Raw genomic sequence first — 14,576 nt, 5'->3', positions numbered from 1 at the left:
AACAAATAAAAGGAGTCAGTAGCAAAGCCAGGACTCAAATTGGAGTCCTCATGCACCCGCAGATAGAGGGTCCCTTCACCTCAGTGTCTCCAACGCGCCAGTAATTGACTTCATAGAGAATAATAAGACCATTGGGATGTTTGGGCTCCTGCCACCGCAGATGGACTAAGTTGTTCTCAAGAACCTCATGGATCACTGCACCGACAATATCATCAGCCTTGGCTAGAAAAGAACAAAAATCTGAAAGTCAGAATACCAGACAGAAGGATCACAATCGGTCAACTGGAAGCCTGTGGAGGGACCCAAAGTACCTTGGCCCGGTCCCCATTCTTAAACAAAGGGGTCTATGTGAAGGATCAGCAGTTGTTTCTGCTTCTGGTTTGTTTTGAGACTAGGTCCCCCCTCTCTCATTCAAGCGCTCACAGGTCTGTTCAGAATGAGAGCTTTGACCTACTCTGTTTCTCATCTGGGTCGGTTCACCCCTCCATAAACAGCCTGGTAGCCTCCCGTTCTTTGGGGGTCACTATATATCAGCCTAGCTCAGCTGCAGCTCAGAACTCCTGAGCTCAATCGATCCACCAGTCTCAGCCTCCCAGGAAGCCTGGATTTTACCCAAGTGATGGCAGGATCACAGGTATAAAGTTAAAAGGGAACTCACAGATATCAAGAACAATCTCTTAGTTTATGAATGAAGAAAAAGAAGAGGAGTGATTTGTTCAAATTAAGACCATAATAAAACCAAAGTAGGTATTTATTTCAAAGTTACCAAATTTTGGAAAGTAAGTTAAGTGGTATGCTTCACATCAAATTACTTTACAAAAGTTTAAAAAAATATATCTAAAAGGCTTAGGAATCATGGCAGGGATTATGGAATGAATGGAAAATTGATTGAGGATGTGTCCATTTATAAAACATACAATAACTGACAAGGCAAATCCAGATTTCAAATCTGAGTCTTGTCCTTTAATCTACTTTATTTCTTTCTTTGTTTTTACAACACTGTCTGGAAAATATTTGTCATTTCTTTAACAACCTTAATCCAAATTTTTCATGAAATTATAAAGATGACTAGGAGCTACGATCCTCAGAATGCTGAAAGAATTTAACTATCCAGGTTTTAAAAAAAAACAAAACTCCTTTTCCTCTGGGACCATCAGTGGAAAGGTGCACAGTCCTGTACACACAAAATGAGCTTTGGGTAAATGTTTGTGGAGTGAGTCAGTGAAGGAGGGAATGAAATCATGCGTCACAGAGAAGGCACACGGAAGCTGACTTGCCTTCAGGCATGGTTCTCGCGCTGACATACGCGGCAAGGCTACACCTGGACTCTTGTTCGTCATGGTTGCATGCCTGGAGCTCGATCCTGTAGCCAGTAAAATGCTGAAGGCCAGAAATGACCAGGGACTCCTTAGATTTCACCTTCTCGAAGGGCTTGGGCTCCTCCGTGCTGGCCGGCGCCGTTGTGGAAGAGGTGTTCGAGAAGGAGGACTCCGTGGGTGTCACCACAGTCATGTTTGCCACGCGAACCCGGAGATCCCTTCGCCTCCTTGCCGGCCTAGAACAACACACATACATATACCCCACAGTCTGTGTGCAGCCCTCTGGATGGAGCAGAGGACACGATTCACTTGGCACAAAAAGGGTTAAAACGGACGGGTACAAGGGTAAACAACAAACATGACCAACACAACCCGTCACACTAAAATACAAACAGCTCCCATAGGAACAAGCAGATTAGAACAACTAGAGATTGGTAAGCTCTTTCAATGTCTTGGACAAGAGTAGTCAAGGGGACTGGGTCCCTTGGTCAGCCCCAGCTTCCGAATCTCCCATGGGGAGTATCCCCTTGGCCAGTGTCGGGTTGGGTCCATATTCTCCTCATGGGTTTGTCAATTACTGCTCTGAATCTGGCAGTCACAAGATTGCAAAATCCTAAATTCATGAGCCAGCATCCCGAATCAAAGGCCAGCTAGCATTCAACCCTGTCGCAAACTAACTCTTAAAACCGTTTCCCAAAGCCCTCTGGTACTACCCATCAAAACATTTCTCCCCTAATCATCCCCTACCTGCCAAACGAGACAAATCACAGAGGGAACCTAAGCTACAGAAGCTGGCAAGAGTCTTGATAGTAGCACTGAATGGCAAAGTTCCTTTGAACATCTTTCCCTGATACACACAGACCACCACTTATCACATCCGAGAAACACGTCCGCATACTTTCTGCATGGGAACAGCAGGCAAAGTGATAGGAATCTAGTCATCACCGAGACACCTTCAAAGCTAATTACAGCTATTGCTAGTAGCTGTCTCTGGAGCTGTACAAGTGCAAAATGCTCCTGGTCCCAGCAAATGAGCTGTCTCCCGGTGTGCAAAAGACCTAGAGACTTCAGTCAGTGATTTCACCAACCAATCATAGTCAGAACCCCGCCCAAGAAGCATGCAAGGTATTGAAGACCCTGAATATCAAAAGGCTTCTGGAAAAAACCAAGGGAGGGTATGAGGATGGAGAATAATAAGGGGAGTTCACATTCTTAAAACACTTCAAGTTGCAAAGGGCTTTTCATATAACAGTTCTTCAAAGCAGGAATTTATTATTTATTTATTTGGGAGTTCGGGCTTGTGATTTTTCATGGGGGTGTGGGACTCCCAGTGTGGAAACTCCCTCTGCCAATACCAATCAACATCTGCTTTTCAGACTTGTGATCAGAACACGTGGTTCTGAGTGAAACCCATCCTTTGTCCAAGAGGCATCTTTGCACCTGCAAATATTCTTACTATTATTATTAATTATTAACCTCATTTTGCAGATGGGAAAATTGAAGCTTAGAAGAGCTAAACAAATTAATTGCCCACAGGGTCACAAAGCTAATCAAATGCTGATAGGATCACTTGTCTAGACCTGGAAGAGAGCTTTGAGTTTAATCTAATTCAGCTCCCTCACTTTACAAATAAGGAAACGGAGGCTTAGGGAAACTAAATGTCACAAATTCACATAGGGAGTAAACAACAGATTTAAGATTTGAATTAAGGTTCTCAACCCCCCAAAGTCACTCTTTTCAGAGTCACTGCTCTGGCTGGCTGCCTCCAACTTTGCAAATAGCAGATACTTAATATCAATATAATTCTGTTGCGAAAGGAGCAACAACAGTCTCATGGAATTCTGTAATACTTAGCTTACTAAAAGCTTTTCTTCCCGCCATCTTGGGAGGCAAGTAGCACAAAGAGGCAAGTTTCTGCTCTACAGAAAATGCCTAGAAATATGGCACAACTAGGGACACACAATTGGGAAATCTCAAAGGCAGGATTTGAATGCAGGCTTCTAGCAGTTAACTCAACTAAGCTAAAGATAATAATAGCTACATGAAAAATAAAGCTATAGTCCACCAAGGCAGAAAGAGAAGATGTTTTTCTAGAAGTCCCCAAGTGCCAGCTACAAGTTCACTTTGGTTCAGTGAAACTCCTTCCATTGGATTCTCTTTAGAGGAGGTGTCTCCTTTGGGTGGGGGTTCAGCCAGCTGCCCTTCAGGGGAAATTCTATTTCACTCAGAGAATCCATGACTCTATAGCTTGGGCATTCTTTTGCCAACCACCCAGTGGCAATGAAGAAAGCAATTCTGAATGAACAGCTACTTTCTAATAAAAAGCTATATACTTCCCCCCTTTTAAACCAAGCCAGCCTTTTCTGGTCAAAAGAGAGCTTTGGATTTGTCCAAAGTCCACCATTTTCACCATACTCGCTCTTGACCTCTCAACCTCTCCCTCCTCCCTCTCCCCCAAAGTTGTCCTGTTTTCCACCTTTCCCTTATCACGTCATTTATCAAGCTATGTATTACAGTGATCCATGTTTGTGCCCTGACACCTCCCCCCTCCGCCCCCACTACACAGGGTCCATCCGCCTCTTATCTAATAGCCCTTTCATTTTCCCCGTGGCTGACCACAGGGCTCAACGAGTAACTACACAAACATTTGTTGTGGCTGAAAGAATTAAGCCAGCAGATTCACATGCACAAATCCCAAAGCTGGAGTCTGCAAAGGCTTTTGTCGGGACCTTCACCCGGCCTCTACTATGCTCTCAGGCTGCGCCCATGGCTGGAAGCCTCTCCCCTCCTCCACTCTGATTGCTTCCTTTAAGTCCCAACTAAAATCTCACCTTTTACAGAAAACCTTCCCCCAAATCCTCTTAATTTCAGTGCCTCTCTTCTATTAATCTATTAATTAAATTAAAATCCCAATTTATCCTGTATATATGTGGCTTTGTATATATTTGTTGTCTTCTCTGTTAGAGTATAAGCTCCTTGAGGACAAGAACTGTCATTTGCCTCTTTTTGACTCCCCCATGTTCAGCACATACTAGGTGCTTAACAAATGTTTCCATTGATTAATTGCTGTTAAAAAAAAAAAAAAAAAGCTCAAAGTTGTACACTGATTTAAATAGAAAAATGGAAAGTACACAGGGGTGCCTGAGGACCACACTGGGTACCCAGCAGGTGTTCCTTAATGACTTGGTACATCCAGTTGAAGTGTTAGTGAAGCTGGTTTCTCCCTCCCACCCAGCCAGCCCCCTGCCCCACCCCAGATGCCATTCATGCGGGATAGTCATTAGGAGAAAGCTGCAAAGGAGACGCCTTGGAGCGCATGTTAGGGGGGCCCTGGCTGGTTTAGGAAGCTCCCCTGCAGGACAGCGCCAGGACATGCAAATGCACATTTAAAACCCACAACATGTCACTAAAGGGGATCTGCAACATGAACATCCATCGGCCTCCCCGCCCGCCATCCGCTGCCTCCTGCGGGCCAGAAAGCAAGTGAGGGCTAGCAGGGCAGGGTCAGGGCAGGACAAGACAGGGAGGGCAAGAGGCTCACTTCCTACCTAGAGTCGTCAGCGCCATTCCCTGAGGATGCTTTTCTGTGGAAACAAAACCAACCATGTTGAAGGCAGATTGAACTTTGTCGGTTACATATCCTGTGCTTTCATTCCAGCCTGGAGAGTTTGGTCATCCAGACCATGGCTTATAAGATGTGCAGCTGGAAGGGACCTGAGAGACCATCTAAACCAGACCCTTCATTTTAGAGAGGAAGAAGCTAAGACTCAGAGAGGGAAAGCAACTTTTCCAATACCACACAGCAAGTATGTGTCTGAGGAGGGATTTTATTTCAAGTCTGGGACTCTGGTTCTCCTTTTGCCCAGTCTTCCATATTAGCAGCTTTGAATGCACAGGAGGCTACAAAAGTTCTTCCCAGGCTCGTGTGCTGCTCCCAACGAGGGGCACGGCTCAACGATGCAATATGGGGACAAATTTAGGTGAAAATACTTTTTACACCGCCCACCCCAGCAACTATTTCTCCAGAAAAGAATGTCATTCATCTCCTCATTGAGAAGTCAGATAGATTCAGGGTGCAGCTAGAGACATCCATTTTGGGACACAGCCAAGCTGTCGATTTGTTTAGTTTGACTATATTTGCTTATTACAAGTACTATTTTTTTCTTCTTTTTTTCCCTCTTGGTCTTTTAATTAGAGAGGGAGGCTTGGAAGAGGGGTGTTAGCACTGCTGATGCCCCAAAAATAAGAGAAGAGAGAGCTTTCAAATATTTTTTAAATGCACAGAAGATAACAGAAGGAATTTCAGAAGGAAGCAGATGCAAGCGGGGGCAGTTTTGAAAGTAATGTGTGGAATTTATTATAGACTTAAAAAAAACCCAAGTGGTATGAAATGCAAATTGTGTTCTATGTTTGTAGGGAGATGCTCTTTTTTTTTTTTTTTTTTTTTTGATGCTCAAGTTCAAAAGAAAAAAAATTAAGAAACTGATTTTAGGCAGACCTTAATCACTAGCACAATGCAGGTGAGTAAGGTAATAATAATAACAATGATAATAATAATAATGATTAATAGCATTTATATAATACTTTAAGGTTTGCAAAGTGCTTTACAGATTTCTCAGTTTATCCTCACAACCATCTTGGGAGGTAAGTGCTACTTCCATTTTACAGATGAAGAAACTGAGGCTAGGAATAGTAAAGTCACTTGCTCATAGTCACAGAGTCAGAAAGTATCTGAAATATATAGATCTTCTGGATTCCAGTTCCTACCACTGGCTACTGATGTCATCAGTGTAAGATAACAGAGAAGACCTAGAAGTCAGAAACACAGCATGTGGGATTTAATTCTTTTTTTTTCCTTATCTAGAAAATGAGGGAGCTGGATTAGGTCTCAAAGACCTTCTGACATGATGATCCTGACTTGCTAGTTTTCTCTAAGTAAGAAAACAGGTTTTGCTTTTTTTTTTTTTTTTTAAACAAGTCCAACAAGTGTCTGTATTTATTCCTCTGTTGGAATTCTCTCTGAGAACCATAGTGACAGTATAAGGGAGAAAATATAAGTGAGAAGAACAAGTCAACATGTGATTTTGTGAAAGAGCTTTGACTTGTTCTGCACAGGGAACTGTTCTCTAAAAATCAGGGGAGTACAGAGACAACTTGACTCATTCAAAGTCATACAACTATTAAGAGGTGGGAGGTCCAGCACTCTGAACCACTGTCATACCATCTTTAAATAGCTCTTACATCATTTGATGTCAGTTTTGTGTGGTGGATTGATAAATTTTCCAAATTATATTTCTCTTTTTAAATAGTCTTTGTCACAAAGGATGACCCTCTGGTAGTTGCAGGAAAGTGATTGAAAAATAAAAAACGAAAGTGAGTGAAAAACAAAAAGATATCAAAATGAATTTAAATATAAAAATTCTCTACATCTGTGATTACTGGAAACATGCTAAAATTCTGGCATTTGAAGGAATGATATTTGGGCTTCCTCCAAATACAAATATTTTCAGGGTTTCTACTCCCTTAAAAATCAATCAATTCTTATGCCCAAAGGGCTATAAAACTGTACTTATCTTTGATCCAGCAATACCACTGCTAGGTCTGTATATCTCAGAGATATCCGTAAAAAGGGAAAAAAAATCTATCTGTTCAAAAATATTTATAGCAGCTCTTTTGTGTGGCAAATGATTTAGCTATTCTCAGCAATTCAATGGTCCAAGATAATCTCAAAGGACTAATCATGAAGCATAATATCCACCTTCAGAGAAAGAACTGGTACTGATTGAACACCAATTGATGGAAGTACATTATTTTTCACCTTCTTTTATTTTTTTCTTTTATTCTAGTCTTCTTATACAAGATGACCAACATGGAAATATTTTATATGATTGTACATGTATAACCTATATCTGATTGCTGTGAGGGAGGGAAGACAGAATTTGGAACTTAAAACTTTAAATAAAAATGTTTTAAAACTTTTTTCAAAAAGAATTGGTCAGTTCTAACAGGCATTTCCTGCTGTTAAGAAGCACAATCTTCAATTCCAATAGACTTATGATGGAAAGAGCCATCCAAATCCAGAGAGAGAACTATGGAAATAGAATGTGGATCAAAGCATAGGATTTTCATTTTGTTCTTGTTTGTTTGTTTGCTTATCTTTCTCTTCTTTTTTCCCCTTTTGATATGATTTTTCTTGCAAAACATAATAAATATGGAAATATATTTAGAAGAATTACACATATTTAACTTACATCACATTACTTATCTTGGGGAGGAGAATGAGAAGAGGAGAAAAATTTGGAAAATAAGGTTGTGCAAAGATGAATGTTGAAAACTATCTTTGTATGTTTTTGGAAAAATAAAATACTGTTGAAAAAATACAACCTTCCAAATCTCTGTTTTAGAGAAAAAATGGGGACTATATCTGGGGACTCAAAGTGGTGTAAAATTCAGAGACAAAAGGAACTGGGTTTGAATCTCACCTCTACCATTTCCTAGTCATGTGACCATGGGCAAATCACATAATTTCTTTAGGTCTTTATTTTCTCCCCTATAAGATAAGAAATGGACCACTTGTTCTCTTAGATCCTTTCCATTTCTATACTCTGAGACGTCATGTTTCTCTATGTGCCTCAAAAGGAGAGAATAAATCACTCCTTCATTTTTATTCATATGTGTAAATCTCTCCTCATAAAAACAAGACTTGTAGTGATGTGGCAGAGAGAAAAATAAAACAGTAGCTTTAGGATAAAAGGGAGGAAAAGGGGGGGGGGGGCAAGGGCAGTCCAGGCACAAAGCCTCTGCTGGATTCTATAAGGAGAAAGTGGTTTCTGGTATCTGTGGGGAGGCTGAGAGAGGCTGGTCAGGGAGAGAATCCGCAGGAATTGTGTTTGTTGACTAAAGGAAAATTCCCCCTCCCAATCTCCCATGTAAGCTGCCACTGCCACGGTGTGTTTTGGGGCTCCCATTTAAGAGTTCCAGGGGCATAATTCAAAAAGAAAAAAGAAGAAGAGCTGAAAGGACTGAAGAAGGATTGCTGAAGTTCTGATTCAAAAGCATCTCTGAGACCACTGGATTAACCAAGTGTATCTTCGAGAGTCCCCCAGCACGAGTTCATCTGCTTCTGATTGAGGGAGAACTTATTACTTCCAAAGCAGCATGCCCCACCACACAATAATCCTTCCCCCAGTGGAAGACATCGCCCACTTCCTCTGAAGTCTCCTCTTCTTCAGGCTAAACATCCCCAGCTCATTTAATTGATTCTTGCATGATATGGTATCCTGTCTCACCAGGAAGGCAGAGAAAAAAGGTGATGGAAAGAGAAAGTACACCCTCACAGGGTGAGGGAGGGCTGCAGGATGAAGCAAAAAGAGACTAGGAAATGGGATAAAGAAGGAAAATATCATTTCCAGAGTCTCTCAGCACATTCCACTCCCTCTTTCTGCCAGGACTCCCCAAGTTCAGTGGTCAAGATCAGCCAGTGTAAACATTCCTAGTCACATTGGCTCCAAGTCCCACATAGTCCACATGGACTACAGAGGCGATGGTCGACAGCTTCCCATCATCCTTCAGAGGAATGGAAGAAGATGGAAAGGGAAGATTAGCCCCATCTTCTGCTATGTCTCTGAATGTAGACCAAGGCTCTTCTGGCTGCTGTTATATGGTTACTAAGCCTCCCTAACCGTGATCTAGACAGCACTGGGGACACACAGCAATTCCAGCAACAAGTACTGGCTTCTGATACTGAACGCTCTGACACCACCAAATTTCTGGCACAGGTGCTCAGCAATCTCAGAGAATAAGCCAAAGGGTCATGTATCCTTAGGAATAGCCACAGGTGAATACTGGGAAGGTCATATAAAGGAAAAAAAAATGTTATCGATTACAGGATGGACTCCAACACAAGGTGGTAATGCATTGGGCCATGGGGGAAATATGGAGGCTGCTTGGAGGAAACATACATGGCCATGGCAATTTTCATAAGATATTCTAACAAGCTGATCCACCAGGTTGAGAGAATGACTTGCTTGCAACAGCTGTTGAATTAAAGAACTTACCTGGCCAGAAATAACGTAAGAAAAGCCAACCACAACCAGAAACTTGCTATCTGCAATTTAACCAGGAAACATAGTTGGAATGGCAAGGAAGCCTTTCCCTGAGGATAATTTATAGGCTATGCTGTGGTTGAATAACTCACATTGACGGTCCTAAATAGGGGATGAATGAAATAGGACACACTGCACACATTTCAAGGAATCTGTGGACTTGAATGATATTCTCAAGAAGAAGAAAAGCAGGAAATTTGGGGAAATAGTGCCATAATCGAATTCTAGGTTCAATTCCCTCAGGCAGAATGTGAGCACACCTTGAGAGCAGGGACTGTTTAATTTTTGTCTCTATCTCCAGGGCCTATCACACAGCAGGGGCTTACTAAATGCTAAATTGTAAGCTCTTTGTTCCAAGAAAGAATTCAATTGAAGATAATCCTGATGACCTCCATAAGAATTAGAAAGTTGTCCAGGCATTGGGGAAGCAGGAAGAGAGAAGAAAAGGAATTTTCTTTCAAAGAATCGTTTTCCCAAAAATTTGATGGGAGGAACTGGAGGGTGAGGGAAGATGAGAAAATTATTTCTTTTTTAGAGAATCCCATGATATTAGAATTGAAGGGACCTCATTGAGCATTTCATAGCTTGTATCTAAACAAAATCATTTCTACAATATATGTGGCAAATGTCACCTAGCTTTTTCTTGAAGATCTCTAGGGAAGGGGGAACTCAATACTTCCCTGGGCAATATTTTTGGCTGCTCTTATATTTAAGAATGGCTATACCATTTAAATTTAAATCTGCCTCTCCAACGTCCACTTACTGCTCCTCATTCCATCTACTATCATGGAACAGAACAAAGTGATGGCCCTTCGTTCTTGAAGGCTACTCTCATATTCCTGTTCTTTCATCCCCACTTCTCCTCCCAATAGCTCTTTTTTTCTTTTTTTTTAAATCTTAGATCCTTTCATTTCTGTATTCCCAATTCCTTCACCCCAGCAGAATGTAGCATGGTCTTGACCATCATGGCTGCCTGATCAGAATCTTTCTTGCCTGTCAATGGCCTTTGGACTCCCAGAATTAAGTACACCATTCCATATTTCCTTCCCCTTGATTAACCAATTATTGTAGAATGCCTCTGTGGTGCTAATTAGAAAATAGTTCATTGCTCAGTTGCTAGTTCCATACATAATACCCTTAGATTTTCACTTCAATTCACATCCCATCATTCTCCAGGCCCACCTTGGGCTCAGAACCAAATCAGTCCCCATAAAGGTGCTAACTGACAAGAGCGTGTCTCACCTGGGGATGAAAACCTCGTTGTGGAGATAATTTTCAAACATCTTTCGAAAGGAAGATTCTTCCAGTTCCTTCAAGATCTGGGAGTCAGTCTTTGGGCAAGAGCAACACTCGCCATTGGGGTCCTCGTGGTTGCTCTGATTGTGTTTTTGGGAATCTTCAGACTCAAACGGAGGAGACCAGGTCCTGGAAGGCAGCTTTAACCCTGCAGAAAAGCCCAGACAAGAAAAGCAAGGTCAGCATGGTGCTTATCTCAAATAACTGAGGCGAGGGAGACACTAACTCATGGAAGCCCTTTCTGACACAGGAACTGGAAGAGACTTTGCTTAGAAGTCAGAGCAGGCCCAGTGAGCAGGACAGATGGACAAGGTCACATAGTTAAGTCACTGAAAGCAGAATTGGAATTCAGGCCCTGTGACTAAGTCCTGGATTCTTTCCACTAAGCCATACCTACCCACCTTTCTTCCTTCCTTCTTTCTTTCTACTTGACTTTCTTTGTCTTTCTTTTTATCCTTCCTTTCCCCCCTTTCTTTTCTGTCTTCCTTCCTTCCTTCTTTTTTTCAAGGAAATCATGTCACACGGCTAGTAAGTGTCTGAGGCTAGATTTGAATTCTAAAAAGAGGAATCTTGTCTTCCATATCCCAGGAATGATATTCTATCCACTGCATCACTTATCTCCCCCCCACCTACCCATATTCTAGATACTCAATAAATGCTTGTTGATTGACTCACTAATTGACAAGAAAAGGATCTTTAAAAAAAATTAACTTTCAAGGTTATTTTATTAGCTTCCTAGACAAATGCCTAAAGGTTACATGGAATTATATATATATTTTTTCCTTTCTTTTCATGATCACAATCATTTGGAGCATGGCTTGGCTAATTTTTGCTAAATTTGTTAATTTCGTCTGAATACAAACTGAAGCATACTTTTTTAAAAACTTTTATTTTTCTTGAGGGTTTTTTTTTGGGGGGGGAGGAGTTCTATGTTTTCTTTTACAACATGATTTTTATAGAGAGTAACTATCAGCTTATATAATACTGAAAAGGGGCTCTTTTTAATATCACTCCCACCAATTCCTTGAGCCTCTGTCTGTAATGGAGTCCCCTCAAAATGTTCATCCTCTGGACATGGCTCTTTTCAACAATGAGATGATTTAAACCACTTCCACTTGTTCAGTAATGAAGAGTCTTCTATACCCAGAGAGAGGACTATAGGAAATGAGTGTGGACCACAACATAGCATTTTTCACTCTTTCTGTTATTGTTTGTTTGCACGTTTGTTTTCCTTCTTTTTTCCCTTTCTAGATCTGATTTTTCTTGTGCAGCAAGATAACTGTATAAATATGTATACATATATTGGATTTAACATATATTTTAACATATTTAACATGTCTTGGACTACCTGCCATTGGGGATGGGGTGGGGGGAAGGAGGAGAAATTTGAAACAGAAGGTTTTGCAAGGGTCAATGTTGAAAAACTGCCCAGGCATATGTTTTGTAAATAAAAAGCTATAATAATTAAAAACATGTTCATCCTCCTCTGTCACTTACAATGACCTATCATTTTCCTTCTTCTGGGATAACATGAATTACTTGGCTATGATTAAAATAATATTGTCCAGTGTTGTCCCAATCCCTTTTGATGATCCCCCAACGGATTATGAACAGATGAGTCTGCATTCTGTTCTGCCAATAATCTCGTGCCATCAGGGACTATGTGAAGAACAAGCAATGTTTCATTTGGAGAAGAGAATTTAGGGGGACATGGCAGCTGTCTTCAAGCATTTGACTACTTGAAGAACTGACACATGAAAGAAGAAAGTTTTGCCTTATGACGAGGCATGCTAGAAAATTCACAGAGGCAATGTACTTTGGCTCCTGGTTTGAGGCAGCTGGTGGCCTAGTGGATAAAACACTGGACCTGGAGCCAGGGAGATCTAGCTTCAGATATTTATTAACTATGTGATGTTGGGCAAATCACTTATGTTTGCCTCAATTTCCTCAACTATAACATGGGGATAATAACATCACCTACTTCACAGGATATGAGGATTGAATGAAATAGTACTTATAAAATGCTTGTCATAGTGCCTAGCTCATAGTAGTTGCTATAAAGATGCTTATTCCCAGAATGAGCAGGATACTGTCATGTAAAACCTAGAAAGTCCTCCATGAGTGCATGCAAAGTGAAATGTACCGTATATAAAGCAACAGCAATGTCCTGGAATGATCAGCTGTGAATGACTTTGCTATTCTCAGCAATACAATGATCCAAAACTACCCTGAAGGACTTGGATGAAAAATGCTATCCGTGTCCAGAGAAAGAACCGACTGTGTCTAATTATTTTTACTTTATTTTTCTTGAGGGTTTTTTTTGGGGGGAGGAGTTTTATGTTTGCTTTAAAACATGACTTTTATGGAAATGTTTTACATAATTTCACCTGTGCCTGAAGGGCACCTTCCCTGAAAGGAAGAAGGGAGGGAATATAGAATTCAAATAAAAAAAAACACAAATATTTAAAAAATTGTTTTACATGTACCTGGGGAAAATAAAATATTAAATACAAAGATGCTTATTCCCTAAATAACTAAAGCAATGAGAGGCAGTGAATTTCTTGTCATTGAAGATTAAGAAAAGGCTGGATAATGAGTTAGGGACACTCCAGAAGGAATTCTTATTAAGGTACTGTAGGGTCTAAATGGTCAAACATGACCATTCCCAGAGCTATCTGTTGTGGAAAAGGAGACAGAGCTTTAAGGTACCAGGACCATGAAGGGCCTTAAGATTTTGCCTTTCCTCATATCCTCATTACTTAGCCTGGTGTCTGGCAACAAACTGATTGCCTTGAAATCATGCCACATAACAGAATAGATGGAGGAACTAGAGATGTTTCCCTTATGTTGGAGACCCCTTAAGGGAATGTGACATTGATCTTTAAGGAAATTAAAAGTTGTCATGTAGAAGAGGGATTGGAAAATTAGTTTACCTAGACCTGGAGGGCAGAACCAGGAATAACTGATAGAATTATAGAGAGATGGATTTGGACTGAAGAACATGAGATCTTTTCTCTTGTATCTGGAATGTCCCTCTTCTCTTCATTTAAAAAAAAACTTATGCTGAAAAATTGGAAATATAAAGTTTTACAAAACTCCTCCTCCAAATTCCTACCTAGAGTTGAAAGCCCAATTCATAGGTCACCTCCTCAATGAAACTTTGTCTGATTCTCCTAACTGGCAACAATCTGCTCCTAATCAAGTCAAAAGGGTCTTTCTACTTTAAAAGCATCATAAGGTTGCATGTAACCATTATTATTATTATTGTTATTATTATTACTATCATATTGTCATTATTAGTTTTTGTTTCTAATCCTACTACATTTAGTGAGATCCACAAGGATTTAGATCTTAGATAAACTCTCTCTCTCTCACAGCATTCAGCAGACACCTGATCAATCCATCACCAAGCATTTATTAAGCAATTCCTATGTATTGGTCATTGTACTAAATTAAAAGGTGGGTTACTATCCTCAACAATTTCACAATCTAATCTTAGTTCCTTTTTACTGTATTTCAACAGGAATATATGTCACTTTAATGAATACCTGCTTTAGTTGTTCTCATCAACAAATCATTAAACATTTATTAGGCACTTCCTATATGCCAGGCAATGGGCTAAGAACTGGGGATGTAAAAACAGTCCCTGCTTTCAAGGAGTTTACATTCTATTAAGAGGACAGTTTATACATATACAGATACATGCAAAATACATATAATACTCATCTTGCCTGTCAACCAACTAATAATATGCCAGTCTTGACCAGAGCTTGGTTGTTCTAGCATAGATCACTGCTTGTAGAGTCAAGAAACACTGAATTAAATCTTGGCTCTGTTACTTATTTCCTGGATGACT

The 14,576-nt window shown here is 40.5% G+C and overlaps 1 protein-coding gene across 4 annotated transcripts in view; it reads right to left on the bottom strand.

Annotated features, from left to right (window-relative positions):
* INSR (insulin receptor) overlaps positions 1 to 14,576 on the bottom strand; it is a 145,884-nt gene that overhangs the window by 16,796 nt on the left and 114,512 nt on the right. For 2 of the 4 annotated variants that reach the window (XM_031956000.1, XM_031955938.1), the window contains exons 10-13: positions 10,667 to 10,868; positions 4,868 to 4,903; positions 1,278 to 1,555; positions 80 to 222 (exon numbers count right to left, since the gene is read on the bottom strand). In XM_031956000.1, coding sequence (XP_031811860.1) covers positions 80 to 222; positions 1,278 to 1,555; positions 4,868 to 4,903; positions 10,667 to 10,868 — 659 coding nt within the window. The remainder of the gene's footprint in view (positions 1 to 79; positions 223 to 1,277; positions 1,556 to 4,867; positions 4,904 to 10,666; positions 10,869 to 14,576) is intronic. The other 2 variants (XM_031956153.1, XM_031956066.1) reach the window with 1 other exon arrangement.

Source organism: Sarcophilus harrisii, chromosome 1 (genome assembly GCF_902635505.1).
Source record: "Sarcophilus harrisii chromosome 1, mSarHar1.11, whole genome shotgun sequence".
NCBI lineage: Eukaryota > Metazoa > Chordata > Mammalia > Dasyuromorphia > Dasyuridae > Sarcophilus > Sarcophilus harrisii.
This window is presented reverse-complemented; position numbering and strand designations above follow the sequence as displayed.